At 35.8% G+C, this 27,987-nt stretch overlaps 1 protein-coding gene and 1 long non-coding RNA gene across 2 annotated transcripts in view; one reads left to right on the forward strand and one right to left on the reverse strand.

Annotated features, from left to right (window-relative positions):
- The window catches only part of THSD7A (thrombospondin type 1 domain containing 7A), a 581,601-nt gene that overhangs the window by 476,194 nt on the left and 77,420 nt on the right, over positions 1 to 27,987 (forward strand). The window contains exons 9-11 of the mRNA XM_007536219.3: positions 2,765 to 2,880; positions 14,310 to 14,442; positions 15,968 to 16,071. Coding sequence (XP_007536281.2) covers positions 2,765 to 2,880; positions 14,310 to 14,442; positions 15,968 to 16,071 — 353 coding nt within the window. The remainder of the gene's footprint in view (positions 1 to 2,764; positions 2,881 to 14,309; positions 14,443 to 15,967; positions 16,072 to 27,987) is intronic.
- Positions 1 to 27,987, reverse strand: part of LOC132539895 (uncharacterized) — a 375,892-nt gene that overhangs the window by 233,712 nt on the left and 114,193 nt on the right. The window lies entirely within an intron of this gene.

A 27,987-nucleotide genomic window follows, 5' to 3' on the forward strand; every position in this document is an offset into this window, starting at 1 on the left:
AAACAATGCATACCACTTTAATCCTGTGAGAATTGTATATATCAGAAAGGACAGTAACAACAATGTTGAAGAGATTGTGGGAGTAAAGTAACTCACACTGCTGGTGGTAATGTAAATTGATCTATCTTTTGTGGTAATGTAAATTGGTCTATCTTTTGTGGAAACCAGTCTGGAGAACTCTCAGAAGGCTAGAAATGGACCAGCCACCTTCCTGAAGACTTCCGCAACATCGCTAAGAGCAACCCTGGTGGAAGCCATATTGGGATTGTTTCCATAGTAATAAACCAAAGGGGCAAATTCCAGAGCTGCATTCCATCAGTAGCAAGTAGCAAAGTTATCTGGGATAGAATGGCTTTTATCAAGAGTTCTAGCCTCTAGCACAGAAATCAGACCATCTTCACCAGTCGAAACCTGACTACTTGTAGATAATCACTCTCTTTCAATCAGCAAGCAAATCTGCAGATATCCCAAAGCATATCCAACTAACAAGAAGGTTCTACTGTCTACCCCGCTTACTCCCTTGCCAGTATACAACATGCAGACTTATACTCCCTGACAATTCTAGGCTCTATCACCAGCATTTAGGAGTGAGGTGCAGGCTCCTTGCAAATATGAATTGATGTTCAAAGGAACATAGTCACTAGCAACCACAACTCCGAGTTACCACCCAAGCTGACTTGTGACCTTCATGATATCTCCTTTCTCAAACCATTGTAATTCTGAACTCCAGGTCACTTCTAAGGCCTATTCAAGCAGGAACCTGGCTTGGGATTTCACAGAGCAGCAAATATAATGAAAAAAAAAAAAAAAAAGGAACATACCTAAACTTATAAATAAAAATAATGACCTGGAAAAAATTTAACCAAGTTATATGAAATTTCTAAAACAGACTTCAAAGCAACAATTTCAAGGATACTTACTTAAAAGACCTCAATGGAAGGACACTTCAAAAAGGTCTGAGAAACTATAAAAGTCCTAACAGAAATCAGAGAGCACAGTAACTAAAATTAAAAAGTATAATAGAGAGGTGCAGTTACAGAAAGACAGAAGTCAAAAATCAAAATGGTGATCTCAAGGATAGGGTAAAGGAAATATTAAAAAAGAAATTAGTAAAGAGAATAAAGTTAATACAAATGAATATAACAGTTTCAGAACATTAATATATAAACAGGAATTTCAGAAAAGAAATAGAAACAGAATTACTATTTGATAGAATAACAGGTGAGAATTTTCAAAAAACAAACAAAAATAGTAGATAGACATTAGATCTAAGGGTTCTGAAGTATAGATTCAAAACCTAGCTCCAAAAGAAACATAATAATAACTTTTAAAAAATCAAAGATCTAGAAAATAGAAAAGAGAGAGACATGCAAAAAGCAACTTATAAGGGAACTTCCATAGAAATGTCAACTAATTTCTCAAAAGAAACTTTAAAGATCAAAAAGGACTGGCATGATATATTCAAAATATCTCCACCCAAGAATCATTTATGCTATCTTGTCACTCAGACTTGAAGGATTAAATAAAAAGTTTTTAGATAAACAAGAATTAAAGGAATTCATTAGCACTAAACAGACACTAAAAGAAAGTACTGAATGATTTTATTCATATGGAGGATATGAAGAAACTAAGCAAGTAAACAAGAAAAGTCAAACAGAAACAAAACTTTAAACTTAGATTCATTGGTTCCTTAGGAGTGGGTATGGCATGGTAACATATTTTACAGAGGTGTGAAATTATACTTTAAAGTACATATATATTCTGGGGGCAAGAAGGTAACGCACTGGCTTAAATGCAACATAGTATAAAGTACAAGAACCCAAGCAAGGATCCTGGTTCAAGCTCCTGCTCCCCACCTGCAGGGGGTCGCTTCACAAGTGATGAAGCAGGTCTCTCTGTCTCTCTCCCACTGTGTTCAATTTCTCCCCTCACTGTTCATTTTCTCTCTGTTCTGTCCAATATATATATTCTTATAAAACAATATCATCTCAAAGACCAATGAAATGAGAAAAATAATTTTAAAAGAGGTTTGTAAAAAGTGTTTTATATAGAACATGACCTTTTATGTAGATAAATGGTAAAAATATTATTTTTGTTGTTAACTTTTTATAAATTTCATTTTTAATAGAAAGTTACAATATTATAATACCAAAGTCCCTAGCATGTATAGAGCATTGGCATAGAACATATTTAATCATAAATATTTCATGTTACATTAATGTTGCCTTTTATTAAAATATTCAGTAAACTGGAAGCATTTTTTTAATTTTTAAAAGAGTTATTTATGAGAAAGAGAGAGGAGGAGATAACTAGAGGATTACTTTGGCATATACAATTACAGGAGTTAGAACTCAGGACATTAAGCTTGAAAGTCCAACACTAGATCCACTGTGAGTCATAGGAAATATGGAATTGTCAATAGGCTTATTTAGTTGACAAAGATGTGGTGTTAGATCCTTATACTGGGAAGTTTAATTTCCACAAATTTCCTATAAAATATGTTATAAAATACATAGTTACTATTGGAGAAGTTATTATATGAAGATTAAGTATAGTTATTATATTAGAGCTGTACACCCTACTTGAGAAGTATTGTTGAGATTCCATTTGGAAGAATAAATTTAAGTATACATTACTTGTCAAAAGGCTAAAAATCTGCTTTGATAACTACTTAGCAATTTTAATAATGAGAGTCCCATGATATAAATTCCTTGGTTTTCAGGATTATTACAAAGGCTTAGTAATTTCTCTTTACTTTTTCTAGATGTCCTGAGAGCCTTCGGCCTGAAACAGTGAGACCCTGTCTGCTTCCTTGTAGGAAGGACTGTATTGTGACCTCATACAGCGACTGGACATCATGCCCCTCCTCTTGTAAAGAAGGTATGGTCTATACAATTCTAAAGGCTATAAAATACTCACCTGAACCAAGTTTGTCTGGATGAACATTATATGTTTGTGGTTCTTACAAGATGTACATCACCCCAGTTTGGCATTTTTGTTATAAAATGTCAATTTCCTCCTAAAAAATAATTTCTTTAGAAACCAAATGAATGAGTTTTATGTCATAATGACTGATATGGAAAAAAAATTGTAGTTCACTACATTTTTTTTCCTTTTCCATTAACTCTAAATGGATATATAATGGTCTTATATAATTCAGAAGGAACGTAGAATTGTCTTATCAGTACTCAACAGTTTTCAGCCTACTTAATAGCAAGAAATTGCTATAGGACTAGATTTGACATAAAATTACCAAAGAAATTTCACATACAACTCCTCCTAAATTCTTAGAAACATTCTAGTAACCCAAACAATTTTCAAATGAAGTTCTGAAGAAATGAGAGAAAATTCTACTTAATTCCTCACTTATATGAATATGCATATTAGAATTAATTTAATCAAATGTTGTCTTCTTCTTAGTTTTATTTCCTTAAAATGCTCTAGAAATCGTTACAGCTATGTTGAAATTATTTATTCAGTACAAGAAAATACCCAACCTAGTCAAGCATTTTTTTTCATTGTCAAATATTTCACCTAATTGCTAAATTTGTATTAGATTTTTAGCCCTATGATTGCAAATGTTAACCATGTATGTTTAAGAATTATGAATAAATGACTTTGTCTCTGACAAACCAAAAACATCAAGCACAAAAGTGTCAAGAATGTTACAACTAGGAAAAATAGCATATTGGCTGTGCAAAAAGACATTCATACCTGAGGCACCAAAGTTTCCAGGCTCACACCCTGGCGCCACCATAAACCAGAGCTGAGAAAGGCTCTGGTAAAATTTAAAATACATATATACATAAATACATGTTGCAAATGTATGGTTTCTATACAGTAATAAATTCTCAACAACTATCACATTAGCTTATGATAAAATACATTTTTTCAACTTCAGTATTACTTTATTGAGGGAATTTGGATTGTAGAATTGTTGTTGGCAAGAGGTTATATTTCCATATTTATTTGGTAAGTTTATAAAAATTACCTGTGACATTATTTTGCATTGTATATGACTAGAATGAAAATAAAGATGCAATGTATAAATACTTAAAATCACTAAACATAATTTATAATTAGATTTATGATTTCACAGTTGTAAGAAAGTAATTAACTCTTTTTGACTTTTATAACTAGGAAACAACTTTCATATTAAAAACTGCAAAAAGTATGTCACAAAAATTTAGCAGATAAATGAGGTAATTTATTATTTTTTTTATATTTATTTATTTTCCCTTTTGTTGCCCTTGTTTTTTTTATTGTTGTGGTTACTGATGTTGTTGTTGGATAGGACAGAAAGAAATGGAGAGAGGAGGGGAAGACAGAGAGGAGGAGAGAAAGATAGATACCTGCAGACCTGCTTCACTGCCTGTGAAGCGACTCCCCTACAGGTGGGGAGCCAGGTACCTGCGCCTAACCCGCTGCGCTACCGCCCAACACCCGAGGTAATTTTTTTTTATCATTGCACATTTATGAATTACATTCATACTCAACAGTATGCATCGGTTCTTACTGAATTTCCTGCTCTTAGCTGTAAAATTAGCATCTTAATGGCGTTATAAAGAAAACACAGAGGTGACGGGTAGCCCAGCGGGTTAAGCGCACATGGTGCAAAGCTCAGGGACCAGCTAAAGAATCCCTGTTTGAGTCCCTGGCTCCACACCTGTAGGGGCGTTGATTTACAAGCAGTGTAGAGGTCTGCAGATATCTATCTTCCTCTCCCCTTCTTTGTCTTCCCCTCCTCTCTGGATTTCTCTTTATTCTATCAAACAATAACAAGAACAAGGAGAACAAAAATGTGAAAAATGGCCTTCAGGAGCAGTGAATCTATAGTGCAAGTACTGAGCCCCAGCAGTAACCCTGGAGGCAAAAAAAAAAGAAAAGAAAATACAGCCCCAAATTTCAAGAAAGCTCTTAACATCATTTGAAATATAGAAGTGTTTTGCATAGACCAGGCACAGCTATATAAGACTTAGATGGTTAAATAATAATGTTAAATGGAAAAAAAAAAAAGCACAAAGACAATGTTTTCTGTCTCAGAAAGTTTATACTCAATTGGTATGGTACAAAGCATTTAATGACTAGGGTAGTTTTTATTGTATTTTAATTTTATTTTTTTATAAAAATTGTTTTTTATATTTATTTATTTCCTTTCCCTTGTTGTTTTGTTGTTGTTATTGATGTCATCATTGTTGGATAGGACAGACAGAAATGGAGAGAGGAGGGAAAGACAGAGAGGGGGAGAGAAAGATAGACACCTGCAGACCGGTTTTCACCACTTTCACCACCTGCAGGTGAGGAGCTGGGGGCTTGAACTGGGATCCTTCAGCCAGTCCTTGAGCTTTGCTCCACATACTCTTAATCCGCTGCACTACCATCTGGCTCCCTTAATTTTATTTTTTTACCAGAGCACTGCTCAGCTCTGGATTATGGTAGTGTAGGGAAATGAACCTGGGACTTAAGAGCCTCAGGCATAAGAGTCTGTTTATATAGCCATTAGGTTACCTACCCTGCCCTGGCTTAGCATTTTACTGAGTGAAGAATCAAGGGAAAATTATAGAACAGCTGAGAAAACAGAAAATGCAATAATATTTTTTGGAAAATGCAAATGCAGATTAACTGACAATATGTAACCGAATTTCTACATACACAAAATTCCTATTTGTCTCCAAAAGGAATTTGCTCAACATATTTGTCAGTATTCCTTCAGTCATGTGCATCTGCCCAAACACAGGAAAATTGTGTAAAAATAAAAATAATTAATATTAATTAAAGTCATGTCTTTCCCAGGAACAGGCAAGGAAAGGAAAGAGGAACAATAAGTCAACGATATTTTCATGAGTGTACTTACAATAACAATAAGGGAAAGTTAATTCTATGTTTGGGTTGTGATGATGAATTTGTGAAGGGAATGATAGATATAAAAGGTGAATCAACAGCCTTAATTAAGGCATAGGAAGTTAAAGAACATGATAATTTTACTAAAATTCCAGTAGGTTAGCTTGAATATTAGTAGTGATCAGAAAGTAAGATGTTTCAAGATACAGGGGACTGGGTAATAGCACACTTGGTTGAGAGTACATGCAAAGGGACCCAGCTTCAAGGCGCTGCTCCCCAACTGTACGGGGAGGGAAGGGAAGCTTTATGAGATGTAAAGTGGCAGTGCACGTGTCTCTCTCTCTCCCACTCTATCTCCCCTTCTACCTCAGCTTCTCTGTTTCTATCCAAAAACTGAGTAAATAAGTAAAATTTTATGGGGATAGGTGGTGGCACACTTGGTTGATTGCACATCACAATGCGCAAGGACCAGGATTCAAGCACCCCCGGGGCCCCACCTGCAGGAGGAAAGCTTTGCAAGTGGTGAAGCAGTGTTGCTGGTGTCTCTCTTCTTCTCTCTCTCCCTTTCTATCATCCCCTTAACTCTCAATTTCTGGCTGTCTCTATCCAATAAATAAAGATTTTTTTTTAAGTTTTTTTTGAATAAAACTTTGTATTCAGGTGGATATAGTGCTTGAAATACTAAAGGATAAATAGTAAAAGAATATAGGGGAGGGGGCGGAGGTGGCACACACCCTTAAGTCCACATAGTACTAAGCAGAAGGACCTGCAGAAAGATCCTGTTTGAGCCTCTAGCTCCCCACCTGTGAGGGGGGGGGGCGGTTCACAGCAGGTAAAGCAGATCTTTCTTTCTCCCTCTCTATCGCCCCCTCTTCTATCAATTTCTTTCTGTCAGGCAATACGTTCTTAGGGGAAGACATGTAAACTTAAATCCATGGTGCCACCAGGAGACTAGGCTTTCCTAGTGTTCCTGGAGTGGTATGGACTAAAGAATTTGGAAATGCCTCAGGAATCTTCCTAATAAGAGGCTCACTAACAGGCAGGGCTGTTTGGGTAAACTCAGATCATCTCACCAGGAGCAGATTAGGCCTGCCTGTTGCATTTTGAAGCTCTACATTAAGTCTGTTAGAACAAAAGACTTTTGAAAATCCTAAACCTACTTACTCAGAATTAAAAAAGAATAGCTATAATTGTGCATTGAGGAAATAAAGCAAGATGGGATGGAAAAAAGAGAATTTTTGTTAGACAAAAGTACCAAGATGTTGTGTGTGTTCAGAAAAGGCTTTTATTGTTTTGTCTGCAAACTGCTGGAACTAAGAATAAGGATAATACAGTGCTACGGAAAACCAGCCTTTTGTTGTAAGGATAATAATGCAGTGATCTTCTTTTTAATGTGTGTGTTGGTCTGTTTTAGTATTATATATAAAATGGGGATAACCCAAGCTTAATTGGATTGCATAAACCTCTGCTCAAAATTAAAAATGTGAATACTGGATACTCAGGATAGATGATAGTAACAATATTAGCCTAAGGATGAAGTTATATTAAATTTAATTCTCCAGGTAAAATCTAAGTTTTTAAAGAGTTTTATACTTATGAATATGTAGATTTTCATCAGTTTCAAATAATATAACTTTAAAGAGAAAAGAATACATGATAATACTGCAGCAAATGGGGTAGAATATCTTAGCATTGAAGAACAAAAAGGGTTATTGGAAATGTCATTTATCCCTCTCTCAAGACATGTCCTGTAAACTCATTGTCAGTAAGAACATTACTGAGTAGAGAGCAGCTAATCATCAAGCCAGTGCTCTAGTTACATTTTTTTTTAATTTTTTATTTAAGAAAGGATTAGTGAACAAAAGCATAAGGTAGGAGAGGTACAACTCCACACAATTCCCAACACCTAATCCCCATAACCCACCCCCTCCCCTGATAGCTTTCCCATTCTCTATCCCTCTGGGAGCACTTATACAAGGATTCTTAATATAAAACATTATACCTATAAATTATTTGTAACTATATTTAAAAGTATTCCTTTTTCCCTTTTGTGTTTTCAGTTGTAAGTAAAGCTTTTACTGGTTAGATGTATTGTACCAAGGCAATCAACTCTGGGGAAGGAGAGCTAGAGAGGAGTGGAGGTGGGGAGGCTGTCTGATCCTGGTACCTAATGATGGAAAAGGACAAAAGATGGAGATGAGAGTCTTTGACAGATGCCAATCATGGTGAGATGGGAAACTGTACCCATGTGCCAGCAACTGTCCTATAAGACACCTCCCAGTAAGAAAGGAAGGAAAGAAAGAAGGAAGGAAGAAAGAAGGAAGAAAGGAAAGAAGAAAGGAAGGAAGGAAGGAAGGAAAGGAGGAAGAAAGAAAGGAAGGAAAGATGGGAGGAAAGGGAGGGCGGGAGGAAAGGAGAGAGAAATGAAGAAAGAAAAAGAGAGAAAGAAGTGTTAGTTTTGATTGAATAGTGCATATAGCTCTTTAAGTTGTTTCTTCCTTATTTTCTCACCATAGTTTCTATCTTGAGAGCTACAAGAGCTAATGTAGCAACATCTATTGTTTTGGTGCTTGTAAGGAGTCCTATACTGAAATTATCCCAATAACATACCTCTAAATTTTTCTTTCAAGTTCCCCCCTTTTTGGGGAGGGTATTAATGTTTACAATAATTACATTGTTGATACATGTGTTTTTTATTTTATTTTATTTATAAAAAAGAAACATTGACAAAGCCAGGTATAAGAGGGATACAACTCCACACAATTCCCACCACCAGAACTCCATATACCATCCCCTCCCCTGATAGTTTTCCTATTCTTCAACCCTCTGGGAATATGGACCCAAGGTCATTGTGGGATTGCCGGGCTAGCTTCACAGGTGTTTCTTCTCGTGCACATTCTCTCTGGGTTGGAGAGAACTCAACCAGAGCCAACCTGTGCTGCTGTTTACTCAGCGACTCAGGAGAGAGAAGAGACCAGGAACTCGTGGCGGAGCGGAAACGCAATGCAATACCTTTATTGATCAGAGATAACGCCTTTATATGTCTCTTTAACCGGAAGTGGAAAGTGGGAAAAGGAAATGGCTAGGAGAGAGGGTGGATAAAAGAGCTCAAAGGTAGAAAGCTTCCATAGCAGCTGTTGTGAGGGTTCTAACCAATGGAATTAACCAATACCCTGCAGGCAGGGTGGGTCTCAGGCAAAACAATGATTATGTAAATAGACCATACTATCAGCAATGCAGTGGAGCTGGCGTAATGCCCAACATGGGATGTAGAAGGTAAAAGGTCTGGCTTCTATAATTGCTTCCCTGCTGAACATGAGCATTGACAGGTCTATCCGTACTCCCAGCCTGTCTCTCTCTTTCCCTAGTGGGGAAGGGCTCTGGGGAAGCAGAGCTCCAGAACACATTGGTGGGGTTGTCTGTCCAGGGGAGTCTGGTGAGCATCATGCTAGCATCTCTAAATGGGTGGCTGAAAAGAGAGTTAACATATAAAGCCAAACAAACTTGACCAATCATGAACCTAAAGGCTGGAATAGTGCATTTTGTAGATAACTAGTAGGCATATTTTAGTTATATTCCAAAGGGCCTGTGGCTATACTAGTTTTGTGTGTGTGTGTTTATGGTTTCCAGTAAATACAGTGGTTAGTAAATGTAAAATTTCTGTTTTCTGTAAACCACCTTCACTTTGCAGTCTAAATCCTCCTCCATTATCATTCACTGTGACTCTATGGCTCTTCCCCCAACCCCTATCCTTTACTTTGGCACAATACATCAATCCCAGTCCAAGTTCTGCTCTATATTTCCCTTTCTGTTCCTGTTCCTCAACATCTGTCCATGAGAGAAATCATCCTGTATTAGTTTCTCTCTTTATGGCTTATCATACTTAACATGACTCCTTCAAGCTCTTTCCATGTTGAGGTGAAATTGAATTCATCATTCTTAATAGCTGAGCATAATCCCATTGTGTTGCAAAATAATGTAACCATGTGAGAGATTATATACTCCTTCAGTCATTTTACATTCCAAATTTTAAGCAGCTTTTACATATCTCTTTTATATTTTAAGTATTTTGATATTTTAATCTACAACAAACTACTTTTACCATAATTATTGTTTCTAATGAAGAAAATGATACTTTTACTGGTATTCAATTCACAGAATTAGTTTATATTGATTTGCTACTCTAGAAGCATGGGATCTTTCCATTTCTTTGTGTCTTTTTTCTATTTCCTTGAATAGTTGCTCATAGTTTTCAGTATGCAAGTCTTCTACTTCTTTTGTTAGGTTTATTCCTTGATATTTCATTGTTTTTGAATGGGACAGATTTCTGAATTTCTTCTTCTGACTTACCTCAGAAATGTAACCTCTGCAAACTTAAGTCTGTTTTCAAGGCTTGGGGGTATAGTTTAGGCAAAGAAAAAAAAAAGAAGGAAAAAAAATCTTCACAGACATCTTGTGTTTTCCTTCAGTTTTTCATTCCTCCTATGTACATATACAGGTTTGTTTTGTAGCTTTTTTGCAACTTGATTTCTAAAATTCCTTGCGTTCTTTTGATCTTCTTTCAGGATGGATAGATCAGGTTCTAAAGAGATTTCCGAAGAAATTCCCTAGGTTTGGGTTCTGGCCTCCATCTTAGCTCCTTTATTTCTCTTTTCAATTTCGTATCATTATGCTGCTCTAGTCTCCCATCCATTCCATTTCCTACTTAATATATTTTATTTGCTCATTAGATTACTTTTTTTGTTTTATTTCATTTTATTTTTCTTAAATTTGATAGGTCAGTGAGAAATTTAAAGAGAATGGAGAGAGAGAGAGAGAGGGAAAGAGAGAGAGAGAGAGAGAAAGAGATACACCTGCAGCACTTCTTCACCATTCATGAAGCTTCTCCCCTGCAGGTGAAAACCTGGATCCCTGCTCATGGTAATGTGTGTGTTCAATCAACTGCTCCATTTCCCAGCCCCTGCCTTTTAGATTATTTCATAAAATAATTTCTTATGAAAATGATTAGTGATGTGTTAAAGTATCAGTTGCAAAATAATGTGACAATGTGAGAGATTACGTACTATTTTGATTACTCTATATTCCAATTTTTTTCTTTTCCTTTTATTTATAAAAAGGAAAAACTGACAAAACCATAGTATAAAAGGGGTTCAACTCAACACAATTCTCACCACCAGAACTCCGAGTGTATCCCATCCCCTCCTTTGATAGCTTCCCTATTCTTTAACCCTCTGGGAATATGGACCCAAGGTCATTGTGGGATGCAGAAGGTGGAAGGTCTGGCTTCTGTAATTGCTTCCCCGCTGAACATGGGCGTTGACAGATCTATCCATAATCCCAACCTGCCTCTCTCTTTCCCTTGCAGGATGGGTTCTGGGGACGCAGAGCTCCAGGACACATTGGTGGGGTTGTCTGTCCAGGGAAGTCTGATTGGCATCATGCTAGCATCTAGAACCTGGTGGTTGATAACAGAGTTAACATACAAAGCCAAACAAACTTGACCAGTCAAGGACCTGAAGGCTGGAATAGTGCAGATGAAGAGTTAGGAGGGTCTCCATTTTGTAGATAGCTAGTATGCATATTTTTGTTTGCAACATTCCTACTCATTACCACAGAATGTGAGTTCAGATCTACAGGGATGCAGAGGTCACATAGGCTCCTAAGCTGAATGTGGGCCCCAGATCACATTAAATTGATGGGGTTTACAGTCAACAATATTTATACAACTTTCCCATATTTGGGAGCTACTCTCTTCCCTGATCCAGCTTTCTGGTCTTTTTTCCAGCCATGAGATCATCTGCCAAGACAATAACTTGGATATACCTGCAGATCAGATTTCAGACTCAGGGGAAAAAAAACCCTAGTATATTCCAATTTTAAAGCAGCTTTTCTATATCTCTCTGACATTTTAAAGTGTAAACATAACAAACTACTTTTACCATACTTATTGTCTCTAGTGAATAAAATGATACTTTACTTTTACTAATATTCAATTCACATAATTAGTTTCTATTGATTTGTTACTCTAGATAGGGCTTAAGGAAAGCATATTCACTAATAATCTAGTTTAAGAATAGAAGTAAATAAAATATGCTTACTAGTTCAGAAAGTATTAAGTACTTACAGTTTGGATATTTTTTTCTGAATGCTAAAAACAAACATAAATGTAAAGTGTATGTGTATATCAACAACATGTAATATAAGAGGTATAATTACAGGAAGCCAAGAAGACTAAAACTACAAGTTTATCTGGTCAAATTACTAGCATAATAACCGTTAATTTTTCTTGTTAAATGTGTTGTAATACTCTCTTTGTCTGTATCCTGACTGAGGACTCTATAGCTTGACTTAGCTCTATAGTACTGCTTCACTTAGTGAACAAATAAATACCTTACTAACCTTCAAATGTGTATGTTGAGGTCCTAACTCCAGTGATTTTGGGAGATGGAGACTTTGACAGGCAATTCAATTTTTTTTTCTTTTTCCCTCTAGGGCTATCGCTGGGGCTCGATGCCTGCACTATGAATCCATTGCTCCTGGAAGCCATTCTTCTCATTTTTTGTTACCCTTGTTGTTATTGTTATTGTTGCCATTGCTGCTGTTGTTGGATAGGACAGAAAGAAATCAAGAGAGGAGAGGAAAACAGAAAAGGGGAGAGAAATATAGACACCTCCAGACCTGCTTCACCACTTGTGAAGCAAGCCCCCTGCAGGTGGGGAACCCGGGGGCTCTGACCAGTATCCTTATACAGTCCATGTGTGCTTAACCCAATGCACTACTGCCTGTCCCCGTAGAATTTATTATTATTTTTTTATTTAATGAAAGCAAAGCCAAATTTCTTGACCTATACTCAGAACTACTAAATCAGAATCCATAATCTTTGAGAGTTGGAGCTTGGATTTTTTTTTTTTTTTTTTTTGCTACCAGGTTTATCATTGGTGCTTGGTGCTACATGATTCCACCATTCCCAGTGGCCACATTTTTAGAGGGTGAGAGGTAGTGATCAATCGGGAGAGAGAGAAAGGTAGAAAGAGAGTGAGGGGAGGGGAGAAGTGATTTTTAAAATTTTACTGTGCTATTTAAGTAGTTCACTTATTTTTTTGCTTGTACTAAGATTATATTAGTTAACTTTTGACTAATAAATTAACAACGCCGAAAGTGTATAGTATAAAATATATAATATAATATATATATATATGTTGGGAAATTGTGCAGATGTGGTCACATCCACCATGTTGCCTCCTCAGGGTATTGTCAATTCCCCCTGAGAATTGATACAATAATCCCGGAGTGCCTTGTTTACTCATCCCCCTTCCTATTCCCATGAGAGAAATGTAATCCTATCCTGGAGTGCCTTGTTTCCTAGCCAATCATCCTGACTTGTCACTTCCAAAATTTCTCCCATAAAAGCCCTTCTTCTTCTGCCCCTCGCATTCTTAGCCCCTTCACCTCCTGAAGCAGAAGGTTGCTGTGCATAGCAGGAGGCGGCCATTTTGCTAGCTCCAAGTGGCCCGAACCTTTGCACTCTCACCCAACTCTGAGGTGCCAGCGTGAATAAAGATTTGTGTTCCCTCTCCGCTCCAGATCTCCTTGCTTTCCTCCAAGTCACAGCCTGACTATATATATATATAATCTATTTATAAGCAAAAGAAGAGGGGGAGAAAAAGAGGTAATGAGAGCACTGGTGTATTCAGTGCCAAGGATCAAAATCAGGACCTCTTACTTGCCAAATCCAACAGTATCCACTGTGACCTCCAAGGCTGCTAAAATTGTATATTCTTCTGCCTTGTGTAACAAGAACCTTTTCTGCAGAGAACATGTGATATGTCCAACTGAGCCAGGGATTGTGTGATTCTCAATTGCAGTTTATTTATAGGAGCTCAAGCTCTGGCTGTAACAATCATGATCATGATGTTTATTGTTTAGAATGGGACCAGAATTGAAGATCTTAAACTATTTAATGTGAAAAATAAATGATTAGAGTAATTTATGATTTATGCTTTCAAATTATCTGAATAACGAATAAATAAGATTTCACATTAAAACACTGAATATAGTCCCGTAAATGAATCTCCTAAGAAAGATTCATAAACAATATGAATCATTACCTGTGCGGTAAGCAGGACTATGTGAAATGACATGAAAATAAACTTAAGGTAGAGAAAAATAAATTAATTAGATCAGTCATATTTCCCAAGAGGGAAGAAATACACAAAAAAGCAATTACTTTGTAACCTTGCATTAAAAAGAAATCATTTTCTTTATTCTTCATCTGTTTAATATAAATTGATTGGATTTTCAATATATGCAGTCTTTAAGAGAATTTAGAAAATGATTACACTATATGAAGCCTCTTAGGGATCTCAAAGTACATGTAACTGGAGGCAATACAGTTTCCTCCTAACAGCTGTCTTTGGAGATTCTTCCTTGGTACAGAGTACAGAAGTTAAAATAGAGTCTTCTTCCAGGGAATGCAGGAGTCAAGAAACAGTCGAGGCACCGGGTCATCATTCAGCTACCAGCCAATGGAGGCCGAGACTGTACAGATCCTCTCTATGAAGAGAAAGCTTGTGAGGCCTCTCAAATGTGCCAAAGATACAGGTAACAGTATTAATACAAAAGCATTCCTTGTTAGCAGGTACTGTGAAGATACTTCAAATTCATATTCTTCAAGGATAAGGAAAGGATGCCAACATAGGCTACAGGTCTAAGGATTCTAAGATGACTATTGCTATATTAGGAGAATTGCTCTGCTAACATGAACATCAGTAATACAAATACTTGTATAAATTTCTAATCTTTATTGTTAGCTCCAAAAATTTGAGAAAATTTCTTGTGTGTGTGTGTGTGTGTGGTGTATTTGTGTGTGTTATTAGAAATGCTGAGTGGTGGCTAATAATTTCAAAACATTTGCTTTGAGAAGCAATTCCTATTCACCTAGGGGAATAACCTAAATATTTTTCCTTAGCTCCATGAAACAACTGTTCCTCATAAAGTCTGGCATTCTGGCTCATGAAATGATATCTTCATTTCAATAAGGCTAGTAAAATGCCTTTTCTGCTTACTTGTGGTCACCTCAAAGAAAGCAAAGATTATATAAATGTATTATCACCTTGGTAACTAAATAGTTTTCTCATAAGTATTAAAGGAAAGTACTTAATTGACACTTTATGTAACATATAAGTGCCATCCTCACAAGTGTAATGTTATAGGATTAATTAATGGAATTTGGGATCACAAAAATCATAATTTAAAATTAAATCAGTGGAGCCATTAAAGCACACGTGTAACCACGCACAAAGACCTGGGTTAAGTCCCTGGTCCCTATGTGCAGGGGAAGCTTCACAAGCTGTGAAGCCATGCTGCAGGTGTTTCTCTGTATCTCCCCTCTCTATCTCTCCCCCACTTCTCTCAATTTCTCTGTCTCTATCCAATAATAAATAAAAAATATATTTAAAATTCTATTGGGGCCAGGTGGTGGCACACCTAGTTGAGCACACACATTCCAATGCACAAGGACCAGGGTTCAGGCCCCCAGTGCCCACCTGCAGAGGGGAAGCTTCATGAAGGGTGAAACAGTGCTGCAGGTGTCTGACTCTCTCCCTCTCTATCTCCCCCTTCTCTCTCGATTTCTGGCTGTTTCTATCCAATAAATAAATAAATGCAATTTTATAAAATTTAAAAAGAACTATCAACTCAAACATTTATTTGCAAGGTTTGTTTATGTGATATGTAGTATAATTGTACCTTCTATGTTACCCTCACAATGCTTACTCTTGAGAAAAAGAGTTTCATGTCTGGAATGCAGTTTCATAACTTGACTGGTAATATCTGCTGTATCTCCTATCAGTTCTAATCACTAAAAAGGCTGGCTGAGTGTTGTCTATAAAGTTAATTACAATAGAACTTGACAATTATGGACTATTGTCTCTATTTCCATAGAAAGTACTTTTATATTTACTGGTTTATATAATGTCTTGGTAGCTATAAGTTAAGTTTAATTTTCACTGACTGTTGTCAAATAAATTCATTTTCACTATAGTTCAGTCCTATTTTGATTTTATGTTGCTATGATTTGCCTGAAATTTTTTGTTTTTTTTTTTCCATTAAACTTCTTTTCTTGTAGGTGGAAGACTCACAAATGGCGCAGGTGCCAATTAGTTCCTTGGAGCACACAAGAGGACAGCCCTGGGGCACAGGAAGGCTGTGGTCCTGGACGACAGGCAAGAGGTGGGAGACTCTATACCACAATTGATTTGCTTTTCATTTCTCCAACATTAATAACTAAAGCACTATTTTTATGAGTCTATCATTTTGACACCATTCTTAGCAAACAGAACAGAGCAGACATGAATGTGCTATCCTGCTTAACACCTGAACACAACTTGTCTTTGGAAATTGTGCCATTATGTTCCATTAGATTACTTCATATCTTCTCTAGTTGGATTTTCCTTCATACATAGTTGGACAATATCAAGCCAAACTTTTGTAGGGTTCTGATATATAGGATTATACTGCAACTTGTTTTTGACGTTGTTTATAGTAAGACCATTATTTGTGATCTGCTTATCACTTTAACAATATTGATTGTACATTCTTGTACATGTGTACTATGTGCATGGATATAAAGTAAAAAATTTAGTTAGCTTGCCCAAAAGTTTTTCTTAGTCATTTTCCTAATACTGCTCTGATTATCCCCAACTCTGCTCATTATCAGGAATAATTTTTAAAGTGACAGATGTATGTGCTTGAAATGTACTGTATGGGGCCTGCAATCTGTCTGTGCTGCTAAGTAATATGAATATAGCAAAAATTAGTGCTGGGGATGTTTCAAAATTCCCATGATTATTTACTGGATATTATGGGTAATACTTAAATTGTAATCTGTGGGACGTGTTGTTCATACATGTAGTAAATTCAGTCTTTAGAGATGTTTAATCATGTACTTTTAGGATACAGTGCCTGCTATAGACTTACAGCATAGTATAATAGTATTTCAATACACTGCTTTCTTTGTTTAATTTATAGAAGTATTTTAAATCCTCATCTATAGTTACATATTTGAGGATTATTCAAAACTGAATACACAAAACATAATTCCAGGTTTTACTGATTTGATCTAAGAACGCTTTTCTTAACTATAAAGTTCATTTTCTAATTTAAATAAATACCTTGTTTGTGCTTTTTAAAAACCCTTTAATAAAGAAGAGAGAGAGAGGAGTGACAAAATGATAATTCAGGATTTTTCCAGTTTTATAATATATATATGCTCCTATGCCATGGCAGAAACCAGGTTCATGCCTGGACCATACCACATTGAAGGGAGGCATCTTCAGTCCTACCATCTCTTCTCTCTCTCCTTCTCTTTCTTTGCCTGTCACTCTTAAAAAAAATATATTAGGCAAGGGGCCAGGCAGTGGCATACCTGGTTAAGCACACACATTGCAGCCCTTGGTCCCTACCTGTAGGAGGAAATTTTCACAAGTGGTGAAGCAGGAGTGTAGGTGTCTATGTCTCTCTCATTCTCTATCTATCCCTTCTCTCTCAATTTCTCTCTGTATCCAATCACAAACAAAAGTATTTTTTAAAAAACACTAGGCAACACAGATAATTTTTTTAAAAATATCATTGGAGGAAAATCTGGGAGATGAGAAAAGCAACAGAAATGTGAGAACTTCAATATCAGATGCTATGACAAAAATTACACAGCATTCCCCACCTGTAGGAGAGTCGCTTCACAGGCGGTGAAGCAGGTCCGCAGTTGTCTATCTTTCTCTCCCCCTCTCTGTCTTCCCCTCCTCTCTTCATTTCTCTCTGTTCTATCCAACAACAAATGACATCAACAACAATAATAATAACTACAACAATAAAAAAATTACAGCATTAATTCATTCATTTCCTTCTTCTGAGACCATGACTATAAAGATTTTAACAGTGCTTTTTAAATATTAAACCTTCATTAAATGTTAATTCCTCTCCCCTTTCAGTTAGATCACAGCCACTGTGAATTTAGGAATATCTCATAGTAGTAGTAAAAGCAAGAAGACTGATGTGAATTTCTTGCATTTAAGACACAGTTTACGTAAAGTTCTGTTCCTTTTGTAATTATCAATAATATTTTAGTTGAAAATCTAAAAACCTCTGCTTATTCTTCAAATGAGTAGTTTGCAGCATCTTATGATGAAATTCATTCCTAAGTATTTGCCTTTCTCCTACTTTCTCTTGTTCCATTCTTATTTTCTTATTACAAATACCTCTTCCTCTACCTGTATTTAAATAATGCTTTCTAGCTGTGTCATATTCATCACTCTATCTTGATTGTATTTAATACTTTCAGGATATCTGGGGAAAGAGGGTTGTATTATAATAAGTGAGTGTGTGTGTGTGTGTGTGTGTGTGTGTAGAACTGGCATCAGAAGAACCATTTTAACATTCCACATTTATAAATTAAGATTGATTTTTTTTCTCAATCTGTACTTCTAAAGGAGCATGTGCTGGGAAAAATTATCAGGGTAGAGATACCTTTTGTGGGAGTCTGGTGGTAGTATAGAGGGTTAAGCATAGATAGTGTAAAGCGCAAGGATTGGCATAAGGATCCAGGTTTGAGCCCCCAGCTACCCACCTGCAAGGAAGTCACTTCACAGGTGGTGAAGCAGATCTGTAGCTGTCTATCTTTCTCTCCTCCCCTCCGTCTTCCCCTCCTCTGTCCATTTCTCTCTGTCCTATCCAATGACGATGACATCAATAACTACAACAAGGACAACAAAAGGGAATAAATTAAATAAATAAATTAAAGTTAGAAAAAAAAAGTACCTTTTGCCAATGAAAAAGGCAAATTTTTTTTCATTTTTTTTATGGTCTTGATTGTTTTCAAAACTCTGTATGATTGACAACGTATTCTTGCTGTTTTCATTTTTTTCCTTATCAACTTAGGGATGAAAAATGCTAACTTGTACTTTTTTTCCAGTGATTAAAATAACTGTGTAGTAAGGTCTACCATAAATCAACACAGAATAGAGAACCTATCCCTGTCCTCTGTAATATATCAACCTTTCTAATTTGAATCATTCATTAAACTGTGATTGCATTCAGAGGACTGTGTAGAGTCACTAGGTTCAAAAAAAGATGATGATGGTCAAGCCAGGAGTTTACATTTAATTAGGGAATTGAGGTCATTGGTAACATTATTCAACAAGTAAGAGATAAAAACCAAGAAAATAGTCCATTGTAAAAACTATTGTTTGAAACTAAAGGACTTAAAAAAGGGACTAAAGAATTAGCAGGGATCATAATGTTATAATTGGCAAGAAGGAGACAAGAATATAAAATAAGTTTAATTATATATGCAAAGTATTTAAGGTAAGGAAAACAAAGTTATTAAATGTGTTTACAGAAGAGTGAGTAAAGTCTAAAGATATGAGATGGAGCCTGGGACTATTTTGTAAAGGGCTATAAATGTCAGGGTCTATATAAGTGGCAATATCAAAAAAAACAAATAAATGTTGTGTTATATCTGTCAGCATGTACAGAATAAATTAGAAGTGTTAGACACATGGATTTGAATGCTAACTAGGATGACCTTGTACCAATATGAAGTTGAAGTAATATGTACTCATACAAGAACCATATTAGTAGGTATAGATAAAAATAAATGATTTCCAACACACAATCAAGGTCAACAATTTTAATTCTTAGTTGTAGTCAAAAAGAGCAGAGATTGAAATACATAAGTCAAAGATGTCATGTAATTCTTGAATTATTTTATTAGTTTACTATCAAGCCTACTAGAGTTTTTCTTTTCTAGTCAACTCCACCTAATTTTAGTTAGCTGATAACAATAAAATAGTCAATATAGTCACATTTTCATTTTTACTATTATAATTATTTACAACATGATCATTCTAGTTGTAGGAACTGTGTATGCTGGTGTGTTTCAAAGGATTTAGAAAGCAATTATGTTTCCAGACTCTCTTTAATAAACAACTAAGTGTAAGTGCTAACTATTTCCACATTGACTTTCACTATAAATAAGATTAATAAGTATCAATTTTAGCCAGAAATGATTTAGAGTAACACAAGTAATGAATATAGGAAGACGTCACTGTAATCAAGTAAATGAAGTCTGTATTTTACAAATTTCAAAACAGTGTGGAAATGCTTTCTGATATAATACACTAGAGAACAAGCTACTTAAAAAATCGATTTGGAAAATACATAGAAATTTCTCTTCTGAGCTAATTCTATTATATTTGTAAGGAAAATTGAAGTAATGATGGCTCTAAAACTTTATCAGTCATTCCCAGTTGTCAATAATTTTTGCCCAGTGTTTTCTAACTTTAATTTAAACTTCTGTACTACAAAGAGAATATTCCCTCTAAATTCACCAGGTATTATGTAAAATCATAGTTTTTAAAGAAATGTTTAATCATTGTGTTAATAGTTGTATCAATTTGTGTAGTCTACCATAACAAAATACCATAGATTTGGGCATCTTAAACAACTGAAACACTTCTAAGGACTCTGGAAGCTGAATCTTAAATGCATTGGCCAATTAGGCTTCATGTGTGAGAGAGTCCTCTTCCTAGTTCTTCTCACCATGTCCTTAAATAGCAGAAAGAAGGTGAGAATGCAACTATATCTCTTTTTATATGGGCATTAATCCCATCAGGGGAGTCTTACATTCAATGTTTATTTATTTATTATTTGTTTATTTATGATTTATTTATTTTACCAGAGCACTGCTCAGCTCTGCTATAAAGTGATGCGAAGGACTGAACCTGGAATTTTGGAGACCCAAGGTTGAGAACATCTTTGCATAACCATTATGCTATCTACCCCCACCAATGTTTACTTAAATTTAATTGCATGGGGGGCCATAGCCCAGCTGGTTAAGCACCTGGAGCAAAAACACAAGGAACCCCCTCAAGGGGGTTGCTTCAGAAGCAGTGAAGCAGGTCTGCGGGTATCTATCTTTCTTTCCTCCTCTCTGTCTTCCCCTCCTCTCTCAATTTCTCTGTCCTGTCCAAAACAACAATAATAACAAGGGGAACAACAAGGGCAACAAAATGGGAAAAATGGCCTCCAGTAGCGGTGGATTCATAGTGCAGACACTAAGCCCCAGCGATAACCCTTGAGGCAAAAAAAAAAAAAAATTAATTGCCTGTCAAAGACTCCATCTCCAAAATCATTGGACTTAGGATCCCAACATATGCATCTGGAGGTTGGAGGACATAATTCAATCCCTATTAATAAAAATATTATTTTGGATAGAGACAGAAAAGTGTATGGGGGAAGAGAAACTTACACTACTGTTTCATTACTCATGAAACTTATCCCTTGCAAGTGGAGACCAGGGACCTGAACCTAATTCTTTGTGCATTATAATGTGTGCACTCAACCAGTTTTGTCATTGCCCAGCTCCCCACCCCCATATCATTCTGTACTGTTTATTCTTTCACAAACAGATATTTACTACAAACATAATACTAATTTCAGGTTGTTGACAAAATAATTTTTTAATTAATTTAATTTATTAGATGGAGACAGCTAGAAATTGAGAGTGAAGGGGGAAATAGAGAGAGACAGAGAGACACCTGCAGCACTACTTCACCACTCACAAAGTTTGGGGTCTGGGAGCTCAAACTCATATCCTTGCACATTGTCACATGTGCACTCAATCAGGTGTGCCACCACCCAGTCTCCCCCCACCCAAAATTTATAACAAATATTTTCTGTATGTTTCTTGTGTAGGACATAGGCTATAGGCCTAGATGATTCAGGCTTTAAGATATTAATACCATATCACACTTTTACTAAAAGTGTGCCTCATTTCTCTTGAATGAAATTCACTTGACTGAAATTTGGGTCTGGCCCACACTGCACTGTGGGAAGCTACAGTGCTTCCCATCATCTCAGTCTCACTCTATCTGAAAAAGTTAGGCCAGGGTAGTAAAGCCCCCATAATGACCAAAAAAAAAAAAAAATACAGTTGGAAATAAAAACATAAGTAATTATTCATATGACATAATGACAGAAGAAGTGGTATTTAAATATGGGATGACTCTGTCATAAAGGAAAGAAGTAAAATCTAGATGTTTGGTTAATAGTACATTGACCAATTTGTCGTTCATTTGAATGGGTTGGAGACAAAGAGTCATGGTTTGAAAATAAGGAGGAGGGAGAAGAGAGAGGAAGGGAAAGGAGGAAAATTGTGTTTATTTTTCAATGGGAAATTAGAAAATAAGTAATTTTAATGCCTTGTCATGCTCAAGATCCAGATAGGAGCACACAGTTTTACCCCTACCTCAATGAAGCAAAGTTTAGTATGGTGGTATCTCTTCCTCCCTGTGTGCTTTTTTTTTTTTTTTTTTTTAATTTCTGAGAAAGATTTTAAAGAAGTAATTGACAGGGCCTTGCAACAGGAATCATTTCTAAATCTTATAGTAGAGTTTTAGAGATTTCCTTTAAAACAGTCATCATTCCTATAAAATTTCCAGTAAAAGATATTAACTAACATGAAATTGTGTACAAGTCCCACTTCAATTTAAAATAGTTTTACACTATTTTAATAACTTCTATATAACTCTCAGTAGAACTGTTACTTCAATTGTTTTTTCAGTGCTCACATTTTTTTACAATACAGATGAGGCTAAAATGTCAATTGCTAAGTTAATGACTATATTGTAAAAACTGAGACATAATATCTGCAGCTATTTACCACTACATTTTCATTGAACATAAAAGAAATGGTTCACAATAATGATAATTTTGCATAATTGTGTTTGGTTCTTTGTATAGATAGAATTATAGTTCCATTTAATTTGCAAAAGTTACGCTTGGCAAGCAGTAGAATCATTAATCCTCAGAGCCAGTTTTGCCTATACTCCCTTACCTACCAAAAAATTATCATTATAATATTGACCTTTCACTAAGATCTAACATTAGTTTTTTGTGTTGTTTTAATGTATTCTCAAATCTAGGCACCACCACCCCCCCCCACAAACACGCACACATAATACTACAATAGCATTATTCAATAATCAGGGCCTTTCTCATCCTGAGAGTCTGCCTAGAATCATTTATTGATTGAAAAGCTTATAGAAAGAAGCTTGTAGAGGAGGAGGAGGAGGAGGAGGAGATGGAGATGGAGGAGGAGATGGAGATGGAGGAGGAGGAGGAGATGGAGGAGGAGATGGAGGAGGAGATGGAGGAGGAGATGGAGATGGAGATGGAGATGGAGAAGGAGAATAAAGAAAAAGAAAGCCCTTTTCTCTTACTACCAAAATTAAATCTAAATGAATCTGTAGAATGTGTTTCAGGGGAACTATTTATCTACAGTTTATACTGTTACTTTCTTTGAGAGAATATTTTATTTCTATAAGTGGCTTAAACTGCATTGATGCTGCTGATATCATTCCTTCATTGAAAATCAGTCTACCTTGTGCTTTACTAAAATACTTTGGTTTAGAGGCATTGTTGAGGTTGAACCCAGTATATCTGAAGTAAATTATCTCAATTATTTGCATTAATCTGTTATTTTTCAGCGAATGTGCAGTAGAATGAATAGGAAAAAAAAGCTAGATGGAAAAGTGAAAAAGATTCCTTTAAAGAAATGCTACACAGATGTAATCACATTTGCCATTTTCCTTTGGCTAATATATTTGCTACTACCTAATGCTCTTTATTCTTCACTTATATAAACTATTATATAAAGCCTCTATAACAATTCCAATTTTAAATTACTTTCTATAAATACTAGTTAGCATCCTAGTCATACAACTAACTAGCATCCTTCTCACAAAATGTTGACTAACATTTTTTAAATAGCTCTTAAAATAACCTTGACACTGTGATGTGTGTGCAGTGGTTCTTCCATGTTAGCGAGCATAAATCAAACCACCATCCACTGTAAGGAAGCAAAGATGTTTATTGACGAATTGCAATCTGGGCCGAGATGGTGACTGGTGTTAGTCTACCAAGCTCGACCCTGAACAGGGCTCAAACCATACAATTTATAGGAATTCAGACTACACTCAGGGAGGGGGAGCACATCACCTTATCAACCTACATCCAATAACAGGCTATAGCAAACACAAGATCCAATCATTTCAAACTTAGCAAAAAGCGGGGTCCATACAAAGCAAAGCGCGGGCTATTTTCAAATATAGTAAGATCACACAACCAATAGAATTCAACCAGGCAGGGTCGCCACATCCTCCTGCCATCGGCTATGACCACCCATCCGGTAGGCAGCACACCACAAAGTCTGTTCAAAGGTCCTGATAAGGCTTGTCCCCATGTAGGGTCCTTCGAACAATGGGTGGCCTTCTCTGATGAGGTCCTGATAAGGCTTGTCCCCAGGCAGGGTCCTTCGAACAATGGGTGGCCTTCACTGATTAGGTCCTGCTTATTCAAGGGGGAAGGGGCAAGGAATTTTCCACCTCATACTACAAGCAACTCATACTAAAAGCACTTAACAAACAACTGCATAAAAAGGGAATTTCAAGGCTACTGCCTTTTACATTCCATACCCCATTTGTTGTGATGCAGTTAGTTAACCCTTCTTAGATCCCTAGGGGGGATATGACTGACCTTGCTCCATCTGAGCGATTCCACTGGGAGCTGATTATCATTTCCTAGTAAGTCCTCATACAAGGACTTTAAAATATATTATATGCCTCAAGGAGATGGGGGATCATTGCTAACTATTTAGGATCAATAATAAAAAAAAAAGTGTATTTTTTTCCTTTCTGTCAAAGATATATGTGAAGATTGTAATTAGGTAGTGTAATCTGGCAAATTTGTTAGTGAAAATCTCCTCTACACAAAGGGAGACCAGGATCATTACATCCACCTAGTAAACAACTGGAGCCTTTTTGCATTATTTATAGGGTTACTCTTATTTCTAATCACAATTAGGTCTCTTGGTAACTAGCTCCCACTCATATTAAGCTTTTTTCTTTCTCATTTTTACATGATGCATTCTCACCATTGCTACTTTTTCATAGCATTAAAGGACAAATTAGTCATCTAATCACTCAATCAGCTGAATATGCTTTCTTACTATTGCTACCATGATTCTGTTGCTGTAGTATAAACCCTGTTAGTATTTATTGTTCAGTTTAATAAATAAGGTGTCAGAGCTCCTTGAACTCTTCATTACATGTAGTCCAAAAGCTTACACTGCACTAGGACATTGATCTTAATCACTTTTCTGTAATAGACTTCTCTGAGCACATTTTAGATCAAGTGATTTATTTCACTCTGATTATTCAAGAGAAATGGCAACAAGGCTTTACTTGCAGAAGAGTAATCTACAGGCTGAGAGAACTACTTTGTGCATCTGAATGACAAGAGAGTTTCATTTCTTTTCAGGAAAATCAAAATGAGCAAGTACATTCTGAATGTTATTAGATTTTCTTCAAGGCAACATCAAAGCTTTCATTTACATACTTATCAGTGCATAATGCATCTATTCAAGTCCTTCTAGCTCAAGCCAATGTTATCTATTCTCTTTAGTTCCAGGAGTCTTTATTATTCTCCTTCTAAAAATGTAGCCCTGGGCTGAGAAGATAGCATAATGGTTATGCAAATAGATTCTCAAGCCCGAGGCACCAAGTGTCCTAGGTTCAGTCCCCACTAACACCATAAACCAGAGCTAAGCAATGCTCTGGGAGAAAAAAAAAAAATCAAACATAACTCAAATGCTAGAGAGATGGCTCAATAGTTTGATTCCCCAGCATCTGTTATGCTAGAGCAGTGTTCTCCTGGATCTCTCATAAAATAAGTAAATATTAAAACATTGCTCAAATATTTATTTATATCAAAACATTAAAAATTATAATTAATCTCTATATTAGTACTTTTACTTAAATTTATGAGGTGTTTCAAAGATACACTGAGTTATAAAGACTAATAGAATGAGTGCTAATAGTATTGTCATCACTTGTTTAGCTTAAAAAGTTTTAAACAAGTCACTTTGCTTGAGCAACTGCCACTCCTAACATTAAATGATTTTGCTGTTGCTCTTTTCTACTTTGCTTTGCTTTGCTTTGCTTTGCTTTTGCTTTGCTTTGCTTTTGCTTTGCTTTGCTTTGCTTTGCTTTTGCTTTGCTTTGCTTTGCTTTTGCTTTGCTTTGCTTTTGCTTTGCTTTGCTTTGCTTTGCTTTGCTTTGCTTTGCTTTTGCTTTGCTTTGCTTTTGCTTTGCTTTGATTTGCTTTGCTTTGCTTTGCTTTGCTTTGCTTTGCTTTGCTTTGCTTTGCTTTTGCTTTTGCTTTGCCTTTGCTTTGCTTTGCTTTGCTTTGCTTTGCTTTTGCTTTTGCTTTGCTTTTGCTTTTGCTTTGCTTTTGCTTTGCTTTTGCTTTGCTTTGCTTTTGCTTTTGCTTTGCTTTTGCTTTTGCTTTTGCTTTTGCTTTGCTTTGCCTTTGCCTTTGATTTGCTTTTGCTTTGCTTTGCTTTGCTTTGCTTTGCTTTGCTTTGCTTTGCTTTGCTTTGCTTTGCTTTGCTTTGCTTTGCTACATAGAGAAAGAGTGAAAGAGATCACAGCACTGAAGTTTCCTTCAATACAGTAGGGACCCATTTCAAACCTGGATTGGTTGCAAAACAGCACACTATCGAAGTGAGCTATTCTGCCTACCCTTTGCTGGTGTATGACAAAACAATTTCCAGACAAGTAGTATGTCATTCATAAATAAATACTTCATTATTGTAACACTGAATGTAATTAACAATAATTTGTTAATATGATCTAATATTCAGGCCATGGTTATTTTTTCCTCATCATCTCAAAAATTTATGTTCAAGTCAGATTTCATGAAATGTTACCAATTTCTAGCTCCCTTTTCTGTGACTTTTATTTACTTGCTGAAGAAACTGACATTCTCCTCTTTCCAGTGTTTATCAGCAATAATGAGATCTCCAGGCATAGCCTAATGTGTGGATAGCTCAGTCATATGGGTGTCCTTAGACAGGAAACATGTTTTTGATACTTAAATAAACTTAAGGGAGTCAGGCAGTAGCGTAGCAGGTTAGGCGCAAGATGGCACGAAATGCAAGGACCAGTATAAGGATCCTGTTCCAGCCCCTGGCTACCCACCTGCAGGGAAATCACTTCACAAGCGGTGAAGCAGGTCTGCAGGTGTCTATCTTTCTCTCCCCCCTCTCTGTCTTCCCCTCCTTTCTCGATTTCTCTGTCCTAACAACGACAATATCAATAACTACAACAACAATAAAAAAACAAGGGCAACAAAACAGAAAATAAATAAATAAATATAAAACAATAAAAAAACTTAAAAGTTGTGCCACATACCATTTTAAAAAGTTTTATAAAATATGTATGTATAATCAATATAGAGCTAAGCATGGAATATTATTTTTAAATAATTATTTTCAAAATGTGCTGATTTCACTAAGAAACTTTCTAGATGAATTACCCACAAGACAGCAGACCAACAAAGTCTGAGCCCAAAGGAGAACTTGCTTAATCCTTATACACAAGATTTTCTTTGTCTATAAACAGAGACACTGTAGTTGTCTCCTTAAGTGTAGGTTTCTGGTATTGAAAACCATGTTTTGTAGCATACATTATTTCTATAATTACAACATCTTTACTATATTAAAATAACCCTGTGTTCAAAAAGTTAGACATAATTCTTGAGTTTTATAAAGTTGAAAGACCATATGGTTTATTTTCCAAATGTTTATATTTTCCTGACCCTGATAGAAGGAAATTCATTTCAGATTGCATTTCTGTGTTTGAATTGTGTGTCTCCTTTCAGTCAAAGATAAGAAAGTTGAGATGTATGATAAAATTTCAATACACAATATAAATGCTGCTGTTGCTACTTGTTTGGAAAACATTGCATGGGTATTTCATTCGAAAAACACTGTCAAATTTCCAAGATAAAAGGAATGGATTGCTGGCTGAATTTCTGAAAATAGATGTGGGAATTGTGTATGTTTATTTTTATTTTCAGCTAGTTGAACACTTAATAATTTGTGTATATTAGAAATCTACAGAATAAGTGTTTAACTTTATGTAAATAGTAAAGTTATATAAAAATTTTTTCATTTGCTTACAGAATTGTATTGGTAGTGATTTTATTTTCATTGCTTGGAGAATTTGGGTCACTAAATGGGTTGGAGTA

This window comes from Erinaceus europaeus, chromosome 8, assembly GCF_950295315.1.
Source record: "Erinaceus europaeus chromosome 8, mEriEur2.1, whole genome shotgun sequence".
Classification (NCBI taxonomy): Eukaryota; Metazoa; Chordata; class Mammalia; order Eulipotyphla; family Erinaceidae; genus Erinaceus; species Erinaceus europaeus.